Source organism: Castor canadensis, chromosome 5 (genome assembly GCF_047511655.1).
Source record: "Castor canadensis chromosome 5, mCasCan1.hap1v2, whole genome shotgun sequence".
Lineage (NCBI taxonomy): Eukaryota > Metazoa > Chordata > Mammalia > Rodentia > Castoridae > Castor > Castor canadensis.
The window spans coordinates 137,309,517-137,325,732 of NC_133390.1; the positions used below are offsets into that span (position 1 = coordinate 137,309,517).

At 38.4% G+C, this 16,216-nt stretch overlaps 1 protein-coding gene and 1 pseudogene across 4 annotated transcripts in view; both read right to left on the bottom strand.

The window, feature by feature from the left end:
• The window catches only part of Cfap61 (cilia and flagella associated protein 61), a 310,679-nt gene that overhangs the window by 259,255 nt on the left and 35,208 nt on the right, over window positions 1-16,216 (bottom strand). For all 4 annotated transcript variants that reach the window (XM_074074242.1, XM_074074241.1, XM_074074243.1 and 1 more), the window contains exon 8: window positions 7,431-7,590. In XM_074074242.1, coding sequence (XP_073930343.1) covers window positions 7,431-7,590 — 160 coding nt within the window. The remainder of the gene's footprint in view (window positions 1-7,430; window positions 7,591-16,216) is intronic.
• Window positions 2,305-3,470, bottom strand: LOC109690958 (histone-lysine N-methyltransferase SETDB2 pseudogene; annotated as a pseudogene).

Sequence of the window (16,216 nt, forward strand, 5' to 3'; positions counted from 1 at the left end):
ACCCTGTCACTATCTGCATTGTTGTCAAAGCCACGTAGCCTTGGCCACAAGGCATCAAAGTACTGTACTGCGGGAACCTAGAAAAAGAAAAGGCAGGGGAAAGAAGAACTGAGATGTTGAATCCCAAATCATAAAGGGAAAATGGCACATTTGGTGGCATTCATCACAAAGTGCATAATAACAGTGTGTGGCCACTGAGTGAGAGATGGGCAGGGGCCCCAACACTCAGTTATAGCCTCCAGGAAAGTGGTAGTGACCAGGGAACTGAAGGATAAGCAGAGCTCCTCTCCCAGGGAGTCTGAAACCCACACCAGGAGCAGTGAGACACCCACTCAGTAAGAAATGGGGGTCACTACAAGGAGAAGACTGGGTGGATGCAGCTTGCATCCAGTGAAGGGAAGAGAGTAGGCTTATGGAATAACATAAACACTAAAATAGCCCTGGCCCTGAACACATACCAGCCCTGTCAGGGGCCGGAGGAAAGAAGGGAGACCCATGAAACCTTTTAAGGGCTGAAATGTGTCTGTTCCCTCCTCATCCTTCCAAATTGAAGTCTTAACCACTGGTACCTCAGAATTTATCTATTTGTAAATAGGGGCTCTAAAGAGGTAATTTAATTAAAACGAGGTCACTAAAGTGAGCCCTAATCCAGTATGACTTGTGTTCTCATAAGAGGAAATTTGAACACAGATGGGTATAGAGGGAAATCCTTGTGAAGACGAGGGGAGAATACGGGCATCTGTAAGCCAAAAAGAGAGGCCTCAGAAGAAATCACCCCTGCTAAAAAACCTTGATCTCAGACATCTACCTCAGAATTGTGGACAATAAATTTCTGATTTTTAAGCCTATTTTAAACAATAGAAAGAATCTAGCCTCACCTATACTATGGCAGCCCTAGCAAATTAATACAGAACCTTAGTGGGTCAATAGTTAAATAACTCAGAATGTACAGGGTATAAATGCAAATACATTGTTTTGAGAGGTATCATGTAAATACATTGCCAGGAATATTGCTATGCTCTGTAGATGAGTGTTTCATTCATAACTGGAATCTGTGTTAAGAGATGAATAAAGAAAAATGGAAGGGAATCAGGAATATAAAATGGAACATTTAGAAGACAGGCTAAAGACCTGGAGGTATTCAACACACAGTAAATAATATTTACTTTGGTCACTGTTTTTTTAGCTCTGCACACACATTGTTTCCTAGCCCAGCAGAAGAGAGAATCTGAGGTAAGAAGCAAATATAAGTTCAATGAAAAGACAAAAAATAAGACATAAAGAAACATTTCCTGACAGCAAGAGTGATTTTCAAAATGATTTTAAGGGTAACACTGCTGTTTAACATGTGGATGTTATGGAAAATATTATTTTGAATGGCCTTTTAATGTATAATAAACAACACTTCTCCTGCATGGTTTGCTTACAAGGGGGTACACTAATTATCTTTTTGAAAGCCCACAATTCTGTTACATGAAATAAAATTTCTCCCTGCCAAGGAGCACATGAAATTCTACAGGGGTTTTCTAAGGTGTGCCCCGGGTGTGTAATGAGATTTACAAGTCTGAACCTCGCAGGGGTCTTTTAAAACATCTTGCCCAGAACACATCGGCCTACATGAGGAACAAAAATTGTTTTATTTTTGCTTGTTTTTATTTTTTTATTTTAACTATTAAATGTGGTGATGCCAATACAGCTGTGGAAACGCAGGCTGTGCCCTATTTTGCCTTATGCATCATCAAGAAAATTGCCAGCTCAATTCTGATTCCAAAATCTTTATTGTGATGATGTAGCTAACAAAAGACACAGCTTGATTTGCAAGTGCCACACAGGGCCAGTGATGGGGCCAACTGGAAGAAAATACTGTTTTGAGTCATTTCATTGTCACTGAAAAAGAATATTCATTAACTGTCAGACATATGGAACATCTTGATGTAGTTCAGTACATTTTCAGAGGCAAGATTGATGGGGTCCTTGGACCGCACAATCTCCCACACAAGCAGAAAGACTTTTCCAAGTGCACGTTACTATTTCTTTATGAACTCCTCTAACATTCCAGGAACTTGCTTTTTCAATTTTTTTTTTTGCTTTTTTTTGAGACAGAGTCTTATATGTCACCTAGGCTGGCCTTAAACTTGCTTTGTATCCCAGCCTGGCTTCAAACTCATGATCTCTGCCTCAGCCTCCCAACTACTAGGATTATAAGTATGTGCCACCATGCCCAACTTACAAACTTGCTACATTTTTTTTTTAATTTTCAAGTTACTATATTTGACAAAGAATGTTCTTTGTCTTATCCTTCCATATTAGACTCTTTGTGAACATGCTTCCGTCAGACAAGCAGACGTTGGTATACAGCAGTACTTCTTGACAAGTATCTCTATAGTCACATTTTTTGAAATGTCATGTTTTTCTACTCACATTTCTATGCAGCCCTCAGAACAGTCACATGAATCAGTAAACATGGTGGAAAATTTACTTAGATAACATGCTCGGGGCCACAGTCTTTCTGTACTTAAACTGTTGAAGCCTTCTACTGTCAATTTCATTGCAGAAAAAAATGGGCACTGATTCCACTCTGTCACTAACTAATATGCACACAAAAAATAACTTCTTGCTTTGGGTAATTCTAGTCAACTGAACATAGGTATTGAAAGAAAAGCTGTCTGTAAATAAAACGTTACACTTTGTCTCAAGCAGGTAACGAAAGACTTCCTCCATGTTTTGTAAACTCCTTCGACAAGGAGTTTTCTAACTCACACGGAGTGCAGAATGAGAGTTTGTTTTCACATGTCGTCTTTGGAAGTGATATTTGATTGGCAGCCACAGAGGGTTTTCTCCTTTGAAAGCTGGTGGCATTTTCATCAGACAGGCACAAGAGCAGTCATGATGTTTGTAAGATAAATTCAAAGATGATTCCTTTCTCCTAAAGTCTATGACGTTATTTCCCAAAGGGAGAAAGTCCTTATTTTCTGTAGATAGAAAAATCCACCTTCTGGAAAGTCATTTTCATATGATATAGAGGGAAATGCATTTGATTTGTTTTCCTGATCAATCTGAGTCACAGGCAGATGATTTTTCCCCTATTAACATGGTATGATATGCTCTCAAATCTCATTGCTGCTCTGGGTATTCACTTCTTTCTGTGATGGTCCCTTTACCAATGCTGAATTGATTCTTATAGTTGCTTCATTCACTGGAATGATGGTTTGGATAGACTCGTTATTTGTGCCAGACACATTTTGATCTTCTGTTTCAGTGATTGCAGTACATTTTGTACTTTTTCAAATATAAATTCCACTTTTCCATCATCTTCCAGCTCCATCCAGAAAGCTTTTGCATCACCATTTTTTTCTCCCATCTTTTGGTGTTGTTTATAAACAAAAAAATTCTTCAAAATTAGGTTTATCAGAAGACTGAATATGAGCAACTTTGATTGGAGAATATAACTAGAATACAACCGCAGTCTATTTGATACATCTTCATCAAGTGAATCTTTACAGTTGTATCAGATCACTGACAATGTCTTTTTAAAAATAAAAATCAATCCCATTTTTTGGTCCACAAATGCATGAAATATTCTCCACCCAAGAGGAGCAAGTGTGCAACCTATAATGTCCAAGACCCTGCATGCAACCACTGCATGGCAGTGAGATGCCAACAGAGCCCACTACCACCTGGCTGGAAGCCCTTTGAGTCACACTCCCTACTTGGGTCCCAAACTTGCTACTTCTAAACTAAGTTCTCTACTAAACACATAATAAACTTTTACTAGTTTTTCCCTATTTAGGAACAAAAATGTGCATCTGAATTCTATCACTCCTAGTATAATCCCAAGGTTTGGTACATAAAAACCCAAATTTACAAATGTGTAACTGGTTATACATGCAATATATACATACATGTATATATGCATAGATGTATTAATTCAGGCAAAATACAAATCAAATGTGCATAGCTAAACTTTTAAAATTCAATGGAAACTTGTAAGGGCTAAAGTGATGGTCAGTAAACTAATCACAATGTGTGTAAAGAACTAGAGAAGGAGGGCTATTGTATTAGAAGAAGGATGTTAAGTCTTATCATCATTCTGCTTGGAAGGGATGAGATTGGTGTGAAATTACGTTTTCACAGCTGGTAGGAAAAGACATACCTTGAGTCAAAGATTTGAGAACAAGAAATTTATTTGGGAGGTGATTTCAGGAAGTCCAAGAGTGAGGAAGAGAGATAGGAAAGAGAAGGAAAGAACAAAATGTGTATTACCTTTTAATAACCACTGATAACCACACTTTATGTCTAAGAGTTTTCCCACATGAGGGGTAAGGGAGGAAGTTGGGGTACTTATATTCTAACTTTAGTCTATTGTATATAAAATAAATAAATCCTTTCACAGCTGGTAGGAAAAGACTGGACCAGTTATATATTGATCTGGGTCACCTCAGACAAGAACCTTGAGTCAAAGATTCAATTACAACCATTTAAATGTTAGTTGATGGAGAAAGTATCAGTTGGGGAACAGGGCCTTGCTACTTGCCTTTCGCATGGGTCAACATGGTCTTCTATAGTTCTGGAAAAGCCTAAAGACACTCAGGTGAAGATTTCAGCAGAAAGAAGTTATCCAGAGTACACATACAATGAGAACATTGAGCCATAACAACAACCACCTCTCTCTCTCTTTATCTCTTCATCTCTCTCTCTCTCTCTTTCTCCCCCTTCCCACACATATAAGTTGGAGGGACATGAATGAGTCACTGATAAATCATGAAAGTAATCCAGTATCCAGTGAAGTAGCTATGTCATTGCGTTTTTCAGTTAAAGCTATCCAGGATAAAAAGTCACTTGGGCTAAGGACATGACTCAGTAGTACAGCACTTTGGGTTGGATTCAAGCACCAAAGGGAAAAAAATCACCTTGCCAACACTGTCACCTTGTAGAAAAGCAGATAGAGGCTGGGTTTGGGTTCTAGGTCAACTACTGATAAGCTTTCAAACCTTGGATGAATTTGGGCAGAGATAATTCCATCTGCACTAGCTCCTGGACATCAAGCTACAGGATAAAGTGAGATAATATATATGAAAATCCTTTGAAATGGAAAAAAAACACTAAACAAAATACAAGATATAAGACACGATGATGTTTGCTCATTCAAAAATAAGAATTTTAGTTCATATTTCTGAGAAATTATATTTCCTTTAACTTGAGACTTTCATCAGAAAAAAATCACAGTACACTTATTTTCTCTGGAGCCTCATTCTTTGTTGTTGCTGATAGGTAAATGACAGCAAAATGTGTTGATGACTCTTTGCTTAGATATAATGAGCTATCCCTGAGTTATTTGGAAGTCTACAATTGTAGCTCTCTGATGAAAATCTGGTAAGGAATCCTCTTTGTGTCAATGAACACAAAGCCAATTTTCAAAAATAAACAAGGTGCAGGCGCTAACAAGAAAAGTTTTCCTACTTCCTTCATTTCCCACCCTGTCCTAGGATAACTGATTTTAAGTAAAGATATTAAAGGAGGTAAAAAGGAGTAAGACTTCTAGCTTTTCTACCTCTGTTGGCTTTTACCAAGAAGAGACACAGTAGATAATGTGTGGTTTTAAGTAATTCTATTTAAATTTTGAATTTCCTGCCCGCAGTAAAGTTTTTAAAACAGCAGTTTTTCCATTCAATATAGGGAATGCCACTAGCATCAGAGCCACTCAGGAACATGCTGGAAGAAAATATATCTTTTCAACTTGTTTTTTTAAATAATGACAGCATGGGGAAGTGTAAAACCAGTTTTTTTTCCTGGGGAGTATAAAACAATGAAAAATATTTTAGGACTTACTCTGTGCTTATTTAGCATTGTGCTAAGTACGTCACAAAGATTCTAATATTTAATCTTCCTAATAATTGTTTGCATTAGATACTATTTTATCTCCATTTTATATAAGAAAACATTGAGCTCAGATTTGGTCCACCTTCAAAGAAGGATTTAAGTACTGGAAAATGATAGTGACAATTTATAGTCCAGGATTATCTCATGGTGTTTATGGTGTTCCTTCAGAACACATCTATGGTGTCTCTTCTCTGGGACGCATGAACAAGCCAGCCTCTACTAAGAAACAATCATAACCTCAAATCCATCCTTTAGGAAGGATGTTGTCATCAATACAAAAGGAAAACACTTTTCCATCCCTGGCTGTGAAGAGGGTATGTAGTCAGAAAAGGTATGAATGCCCATGTGGTTGGTCTTCCCATTCAGGAGATATGATCAGTCAAACTGCCACCTGTAATTATCTACAATACCAAGTCCTTTGCCACCACCTGAAGTGCTCCTCTTCCTACTTTTGAACAATCTTGATAAAAATCCCTCAGATAAGAGAAAGCAGTGCATTTCAAAATATACTGATTTTAACTTCGAGAGATTCAAGTAGGTGAAAAGCCAACCACAAAGAAACTGCTAACAAATATGATCAACATTTACTTGGTGCTAAATTTGTTTGAGGCATCATGTAAAGCATGTTACATGGCTTAAATCAAGGAAAATTCATAACTCCCCTATGTGGGAGGTATCATTATTATGCCCATTTTACAAACAAAGAAATCCATGTTTAGAGTAGTGAATTACCATATCCAAATCACTTGTCTGCTTGCACTGACCTGCCATAAGAACCCACTTAGCTATGAAGACACCTATGGATGTGGTAAGCCCTTGATAAATTAAAACACCAAAGTCTGAGATTACCTCATTTTATTTGGTGAAAATACTAACATAAACAATATTTCAAATTTTATTATTTTTTTCAAATTTTATTATTTATATGGCTAGAAATAAGCTAGTTAAAAATGACTACGTGTAATAGATTTCTGCTACATAAGGTCTTGTCAAAGACATAGACACATAAGTACTAATTGCTGGGATTAAAATTTGAAAGCATATGGAACATCTTGAATTCTTTTTGGTTTTTTATTTTTATTTTTTTGTGGTGCTGGGGATTGAACTCAGGGGCTTTGCACATACTAGGCAAGCACTCAACGACATTAGGAGCTACATTCCCTAACTCCTTGAGTTCTTGACTTGAAATTTCATTTGTTGTATTTTGGCTATATGTGTGCGTGTGTGGAGGTAAAAAATCTTAAAATGTTAGCAATTATCTCACCATTGCTTATATTTACTGTAACAATGAACATTCTGAAAGGGTACATTCTGAATTTGGGAACACTTAGCTTCCAGGTCACCAAGTCTAACTATACCTGTGCAAACTGACTATCTGTGCCCATAGATATTTTCACAAGGATGTGATTAACCATGGGAACTACTTCTTAAAGGGGATTGGAGGAGACACAGAAGCCCCTGCTCTGTCTAGTTCCATCACATAGCAAAAGCACAGTTGTGTATAAGGCATAGGTTTAATTCCCTGACATGTCCCTGAGATAGTCACTTACCTTGAATTTCTTGAACACTGTATTCTTGTGGTGGTTCCAGAACATCATCAGGATGTGGGACACAGAGTCCGTGGAAAGGCCCCAAGTCGAAGCACTCATGGAGCAGTGGCAAGTCCACTCTCGAGCACACATTCATGAACCCAACAGCTTTACCTTCCACCTGGAACATCCAAAACACCTGGTTACTCTATCAGACCTCAAGTGATACTCTTCATGAAACTTCCATGAGCCCTCTACATGTGCTCCTCTGGTGACTTGGTGGGCACTTTGAGTTGTTTAAGAAAGGAGAGAGTATCTTCCTTAAGTAGCTATAGCATCTAGCACAATGCATGGCACATACAATATGCTCAAAGAACTATCCAACAAGTGACCACTATGGAATCCTAAAAATGGATAAGTAACAGGAAAGTTGCCAGAAGAGTTCTTGAGGGGAAACTACTGGAACTTTACACTTACACTCTTTCTCAGCTAATCCCCCTGCCTACCTTATATGCTCTTTCATCTGGTGTCTTTTTATCTCACTGGAAGCCTAGGCCTCCTGTGCACTTTTCTCCCCTCTAACACAAACATTCTTGGTAAAACAGGTTGTTCCAGTGCCCATCTTATTGGTCCCCAATTTGGCAAATGCTCAAAGTTACTGGCTCCTTATTTGGGAGAACTCTTCAATTTCTCTTGAGTTCATTTATTTACTGATTGGATGGTCTGATGGGAGAAGAGGTGAGGAAAGAAGGTTTAGTGGAAAATAGTTGAGTGACATAAACTTGAGTAAGGCCAAGCTGATTCACCAGATGGGTCTGATCTTCCAAAGAATCACCCCTCAGCACACTAAGAGACCCTGACTTCTAAAGTACTTGTAATGCTCCCCATGATGTTAGGTCCTTGATGAGAACTGTACAGGCAAAAAAAGTTGAGTAACTAGCCAATCTGAATCTATTATTGGTACCAAGATCTTATAAAGTAACAAAAGATTTTTAATTCTATTGTCCATATTGAAAGATGACTGTGATTGAAATTCCTCTTCAATAATTCTGTATTTCAATAGCCAAGTTATGGAAACAGCCAAGATGCCCCACCACTGATGAATGGATTAAGAAAATGTGGTATCTATACACAATGGAATTTTATGCAGCCATGAAGAAGAACGAAATGTTATCATTCGCTGGTAAATGGATGGAATTGGAGAACATCATTCTGAGTGAGGTTAGCCTGGCTCAAAAGACCAAAAATCGTATGTTCTCCCTCATATGCGGACATTAGATCAAGGGCAAACACAAGAAGGGGATTGGACTTTGAGCACATGATAAAAGCGAGAGCACACAAGGGAGGGGTGAGGATAGGTAAGACACCTAAAAAACTAACTAGCATTTGTTACCCTTAACGCAGAGAAACTAAAGCAGATACCTTAAAAGCAACTGAGGCCAATAGGAAAAGGGGAGCAGGAACTAGAGAAAAGGTTAGATCAAAAAGAATTAACCTAGAAGGCAACACACATGTACAGGAAATTAATGTGAGTCAACTCCCTGTATAGCTATCCTTATCTCAACCAGGAACACTTGTTCCTTCCTATTATTACCTATACCCTCTCTTCAACAAAATTAGAGATAAGGGCAAAATAGTTTCTGCTGGGTATTGAGGGGGTTGGGGGGAGAGGGAGGTGGCAGAGTGGGTGGTAAGGGAGGGGGTGGGGACAGGGGGGAGAAATGACCCAAGCCTTGTATGCATATATGAATAATAAAACAATAAAAAAATTCTGTATTTCATTTTTCTCTGCAAGAAGAATATATAAAATTTTAAAATGGAAAGACAGAATGTCCTTTAGGTTTCATACAACTAATTCCAGTTAGCTACTAAGTTAGTTTTAAGCAAATTCTGGTTGGCTGCTTAGATAGACTGACTGCTTTTATGAAAAATCAGCATTTACTGTGTCCTGTTCCTCAAGTGTTCATACTTCATTTCATGAGACAGCCCCTCCATTCAGAAAGCAGAAACACTCAACAAGCACAGATATTCCCTATGCCAAGAATGCAGCATCTTTATACAAATGCAGAGAAAATGTTCAATGCTCTAACATCCTAAAATAGAGAATCAAGCTATAAATAATACATAATCTTTTAGATGGCAGAGAAAAAAATTAGTTATTAAACTTTGTTCTCCAAGTTGTCTTCCAGTTAAAAACCATTTATTCTCAAGCATGTGTTTAAAAAATAAATGTGAGGTACACTTTATTTTCTCCCCAAAAAATGAAATTCAAGAAGTATTTTTTAAAAATTAATTTTTCCATGCATATTCTTTTACTCTCAGATGATACTTGCGGTAAAAAGGCTGGATTTACACAGCTGTTTTATAAAGCCATTGACACTTTAATAAAAGTCCAAAATAAACATTTTAATTTTTTCCCAAATAACAAGTGATTGTTTCTCTTGTTTGCACTCATGAACAAAGACTGTGTAGCTGCAGTTGTCTGGCTTCTCTGTAATTTTAGGCCCAAGACTCAGCAGACACTGATTAACCAATCCATCTACCATATGTGCAGAAAGAGACGGCCAGCCTCACTCCCGGCAGAGAAAATTGGCATCCATCTTGGTTCACATGGAGATGTCCTTCTAATCTACAGCCGCGCTGGCGCAACAAAACTTCCATGGCCTGAAATACCTTTTGCTGGCTTCACAGCGAGCTGCATGTGCATGATAAGAATGTATTATTTATAAGACCGCTGTTAGTAATGAGCTATTACACTAATGGCTCATTGTGTTTGGAATTTGATTTCAAATGGCATGGATCACACATTCTGATGAAAATGAGAAAAACATGTTTTGCCACCAGGAACAAAGATTTCGTGTTCTCCAATTCTACAACCTGTTATATTCCCATCATTCATCCAGGGTTGTAACAATTTAAAAAAGTTCACAATTAGAAACAACAGAGCAAGGGTGTTGGTAGACGTGTCTGCTCCCTACTTTGGGTTACTTTCAAATAACTGATTTGAGAAACACTGTTCTTAAATACGAATCTGCAGGAGTATCTAAATGCAACTTTGTGTATGTATGTGTTTTCTGGAAAAAAACAAATGGATTTATGGATTTTCTTACTTGCACAATGAAAAGGCATTTATTGCTGGCTGTTGTGTATCTTAAGGGTGACACAAGTCCTTTCTACCACAAAAGTGTCTTCAATGATCTTATACTGGAAGATAAAACCGAAGTGTGCTGTTGTTCTTGTTTTTCCTGTGAGGATCCACATGATGATATGTGCAAAGGCTTAGATCACTGGAAAACCATATTGCACTGGCCTTGTCTTCAAAAACAAGTCCATTTATAAACACGTGTGTACTTTATCATTTATACTTCCATCCCATAAGTCCAACAGTCGCCCATCCCTTTTGGGTAACAATTTTCCACAATGATGGTTTTGTTCTCTTTGTGACCACTGCTGGCTTTGATCCCCTGCTCCTGATGCCAAGCACATGGCTAACCTGGCAGGCTCTGTCTTGCCTGCAGGTCAGTGGTGCTTACTCGGACCACTGCTGCCCATTCCCTGGACGATGCCAAAGCAGACGTTCTGCCCATCTGTCTCTAGGAACCACCCTTAGCCTCCAATTGCCCTTCCCAGAAATCTCAGCTTGGAGTAAACACCAGATGTCAAGGTAAGCCAGGATATAGTTATGACAAGGAACATGAACAAAGTCATGACTCAAAACTCCTCCAAAGTAACTAGCAAGGCAAACAAAGTCCTTATAGCTAAAAACCCTCTAGTTAATGGTTTTCTACATGGCTCAGGCATAGATCTTAGTCATCTAAATGCAGGGCCTGCAACTGCCATAGACTGGTTTGGAAAGAGACAGGCTTGATGTACTTCGTTCTGTTATCTCTGGTCAATACCTAAAAGCAAGGAGTGCCAATAAATGCCTACTCAGCATAGGGTTGGGGGAGGAAGCCTGGGTTTGTAGCACTTGCCAATTTCTGCAGTATAAATGCTCTAAGCATGGCCAATTTCAAGTTAGCAATGTGATGTCACTGAATATGGAGTTGGAAAGAGATGTGCAATAGCATCCCATTAAATATTATGGCCACCGTATAGAGACCGTAGACAAAAACCTCAACACCACTGTAGCAGGGAAGAGAACTAGAAAAGAAACAGACAAGCCTGTGTTCTGATAAAATAGCAGGGAGGAAGGGATGGCATAGCAGAGAGATAAAACTTAAAGAATCTAAACGTGAAAAAGGTCATGTAGCACTGGGTGTAGAAGGTCACCGTAGCACTAGGGTTAAGTAGCCTATAGAATTGCATATAACCATATATAAGTTAAACCTTGCTTTTTGCTTCTGTAACCTGCTTGCAAGGGTATATAAGGTGAGAACCCCTTTGTTCTCGGGGCTTAGCCTTTGGACACGAGTCCGCTGAGTCTGTGCCAGCACAATAAAATGTTGCTTCCTTGCCTCAATGTCCCATGTCTCTGTTCGAGTTTCCCATAACAGCATAAATAATAGTAAAATAATTGGAAGGCATGAATTACAAGCATTTAATAATTTTGTTTTAGTAGAACTTACACTGTAAATTTAATAAGCTTTTAATAATGGTTGTTGTAACAAGCATCTTGCAAAGTTCCTGAGGTTTTTAACAACCAGCTCTCTTAAGCCAGAGCAAGAGTACTCCAGCCCACCTCCACACAAGGGTCCCCTCAGGAAAAAGGGGAAGCAGGTGAGAGGGTAGAACCAGCATTCATCTTGAACTCAAAAAGACTTCAGACACAGAGATATGGCTCAGTTCACCCTGGAGGTCCCTTCTAGGTCCTGTCCACAGGTCTTGCCAAGCTCTTTCATTTTAAGATTGAAGTCTAGGATCTCTTCTCCACAGAACACAGAGCCTCTGATGCCTGAGGCAGCATGGGCCTCTGAGGAGTCAGGTTGGATGCTCTCTGCCTCTTTGGAGACACCATTCCACAGGGTTGGGACTGCCATTTTCAGTCTGTAGCTTTGCTATAAAGTTTAACACAATGAAAGTACAAGAAATATAGCAAGACAGAGGAAGAAGAAGGGGGAAGAGGTCACCATAGGTTCTGTAAAGCACTCCCTCAAGTGATTTGGGGTGAAACTAGCACCTTGAAACCAGAGAATTAAAAGCCTTCCTAAAGCAAAGGCCTGATTAAGATGGATGGATAGATTAGAAGTCCTGATTGGGGTCTGTATGAATAGTTTCCAGTAGTTTTTGTCTGGTTGTGTAGACATGTTTTTTCCAAATGGTACTGTTAAGCCCAAATGCTTCCTGACCTTTCCTTTTCTTGTTAGCCTGGAGCTAAATGCTGAATGAGAATATGTGCAAGCAAGTCTTTAAAAGTCAAAGTAAAGTCAAATGTGAAAAAATAAAAATTTTAAAAATAAAGATGTTCAAAATCTAATTTTTAAGGCCAATTCTCATCTTCATAAACAAATGCCCATATCTATCTAAATTTATCTCACACTAGACTACACATTAAAATCATTGGGGGAGCTTTAGAAAATTCCTGATTGTGAGGAGAGTAGTAGGTGTATACCTTAGTCCCTGCTATTGGGGTGGGAGGGTGTGGGAGGCATGAGGCAAGAGGATCCCTTGAATCCAGGAGTTGGAGGCCATCCTGGACAATGCAGCAAGACTCTGTCTCAAAACAAAACAAAACCAACTTACTTTTAAAAAGCTCTGATTTGCCCAACTCCAAAACATTGATTTAATTGGTCTGAGTGCACCCTGAACATCAGGATTTTTAAACTGATGTAGTTCACCAACCACAAAAATAACATTTAAAAAGTATGCAGCTCAGTGGTTCTCAGTATATTCACAAGTTGTGAAACTACTATCTACTTCTAGAACATCTTCATTCACACCCTCAAAAGAAACTCCATACTCATTAACTCATTATTACTCACTCCCATTCCATTCTTCTTCTAGTCACTAACTTTCTGTCTATATGGACTTGCTTATTCTGGACTTTCATACAAATGCTATCATATGATATGTGGCCTTTGTGTGTGGTTTAGCATTCCCTTAATGTTCTCAATGTACAAACATGTTGTAACATGTGTCAGTACTATAGTCCCTTTTATTTCCTCTTAATATTACATTGAATGGATATACTACATTCTGTCTAGTCATTCATTAGCAGATTGACATTTGGGCTATTCTCTCTTTTTTGATATTATGATAATGCTGCTATGGACATTTGGGCACAAATCTTCAATTTGTGTTTTCAATTTTAGGTGTGGAATTGTTGGGTTGAATGGTAACTTTTGGAGGAAATACCACACTGTTTCCCAAAATGGCTGCACCATTTTACAATCCTAAAAGCAACTGGACAGAGTTTCCAATTTCTCTGCACCCCTACCAACACTTGTTATTGCTCTTTTTTTTTGGTGGTATTGGGGTTTGAACTCAGGGTCTCACACTTCCTAGGATGTCCCTCTTACTTTTTGAGACACTCTGCCAGCCCTATTGACCTTCTTTTTTATCATAACCATCCTAGTGGAGGTCAAATGGCATCTACTATGGATTTGACTTGCATTTTCTTACTGAGTAATGATGCTGGCATCTTAGGATGTCAAATGGCATCTTTTCATGTGCTTATTGATGATTTCTATACCTTTTTTTGAGAAACATCTAATTGAATTCTTTGTCCACATTTCATTCAGATTGTTTGCCTCTTCATTGGTGTAAGAATTCTTTATGTATTCTGGATCCAAGTTCCTTGGCATGGGGAAGTCTAAAAACCTCCCAAGTTGGTAGAGTGCCTGCCTAGTAAGTATGAGGCCCTGAGTTCAAACCCCAGTTCTGCCAAAAAACAAACTTCCCAGGCGATCCTCATAGGCACCAAATTTGAGAACCTGTGATGTAGAAGAAAGCCTCAGATTGCTCATATTATCTATATAAGAGAACATTTGATTTCAAGTTTCAATAAAAGTAATATTCTTTAAATAAGTCTTCTAATTTTTAGCAAATGAAGAATGAATTATGAAGAATGAAGAAACCTAAAAAAGTCATCCTAGAAATGAAACTGCTAAATTCTCACCTTTTAATGTTTTTTAATTAACTGGCATAAAGTCCCTCTTTTTAAAATGAAAGTAAAATATTCATTTGAAGACAAAATCATAATTGTGTTCGTCTGAACCGTGGGATTCTATGAATGAACAGAATGGGCAGGCACCCAAAAGCTCTATTCATGTTTGTTAATTATTATATGCAAAAGACAAGCACAAAAATTTATTCAAAATCAGATTACCTTTTTGTCAAAAACAAATTTCAGTCCAAGCTTATACAAACCTCTTCGAAAGGTCTTTCCAAGGAATGGCCCCTATATTTCTCAGTGATGCAAGGAGAACATCTGAGCTCACATGTGAATTGCTTTCCTTTCTCCTAGTTGGTCTGAAAGACTATCAATAAAAGGCTGAACTTGTAAAGACCCTGGAGCAGAAACATCACCCTGGAACTTGTGAGAAATGCAGCTTTTCAGGCCTCCCCCTGCCAGAGATAGTAGGTCAGAGATATTGGCATGGAGTCCAGTCATCTTGTTCTTATCAGCCTAAGAAGGAATCATTGGCAAGCTCAAGTTTTGAGTACCACTGCTTTCAAATACTTTCCTCACATTTCCCATGTGCACATAAAAAAGATTCCATTTGCTACAGCCCTATCCTTTCTAATGCTGAAGTTACCACATAGTCCCAAATGACTCTTAGGTGCCAAAGTCTCAATTATTTTATGTCAGACAATTTCTGCCTACCACTGAGAAGACCTCACAAATATCCCTATTCCAGCATTTTTAACTCTTAAGAACACTGAAGCTTCAAGTGGAGTGGCATGATAAAGTAGAATGCCATCATGTGACTTTTTAAAAAAGAAAGCCTATTTTAGCAGAACAAATAGTACCTACCTAAAGATAACCCAATATATTCAGGATTAGCTATCAGAAGTAGGATCTTACTTTCTGAATCCTGCTGGTGCAAATGCAGAGAAGGGGCCTGCTGGTAGCTGAAATTCTGTAAGGGAGGGGCACCCATTGGTAGATGCCTCCAGGGTGGGGGGAAGATGAGAACAGGTTGTGAGAATCTTAGAGCTACTCACACCAGTCACCTGGGGTTTTCTCACACTAAGGCTTTGTCAGCTCTCTTCTCTGTCGCTTCAAAAAAATCTGGCTGGTCTCCAACTCCAAGCCAAAGGGTACAGGTCTGTCTTTTGGGCCCCAAATGCCCAGCCTTCTGATGTTTTAAAGAAAATCTAGAAATTCCAATTGTTATGTATACTTTTCTAATTTTTTACATTAGCAACTAATTCAACAAAATTTAATCATATGTAACCTGCATCAAATCATGAGGAAACATTGGACAAATCCAAATTGAGAGATACTCTACAAAATAACTGACTTGTATTTTTAAAAAATGCTCCAACCTGGGGCTCTTGACTTTCCCTTTCCTTCTCCCCTCCTAGCTTTTTCTGTGTCATATCTAATCTTTGTTCAATCCTCTTCTATATTTTTTTCCCCAGTTCTTTGGTTTTCTTGCATTTTTTAATCTAATAAAATGGAAAGTCCCTTTTATTTTAAAAATGCCAAAATAATGACAGGTAGTTGTTTCAGATTAAGAGAGGTCAAAGAGTCAGGACACCTGCACACAATGAATGACCTGGACTTACTCTGCTATAGAGGACATTGATGGGGCTATCAATAAAATCTGAATAACATCTGAAGATGAGATAATAGGATTATAGGAATCATAACTGCTTGACTTTGATCCTTGTACTTTAGTTATGTGAAAGAACATTCTTGA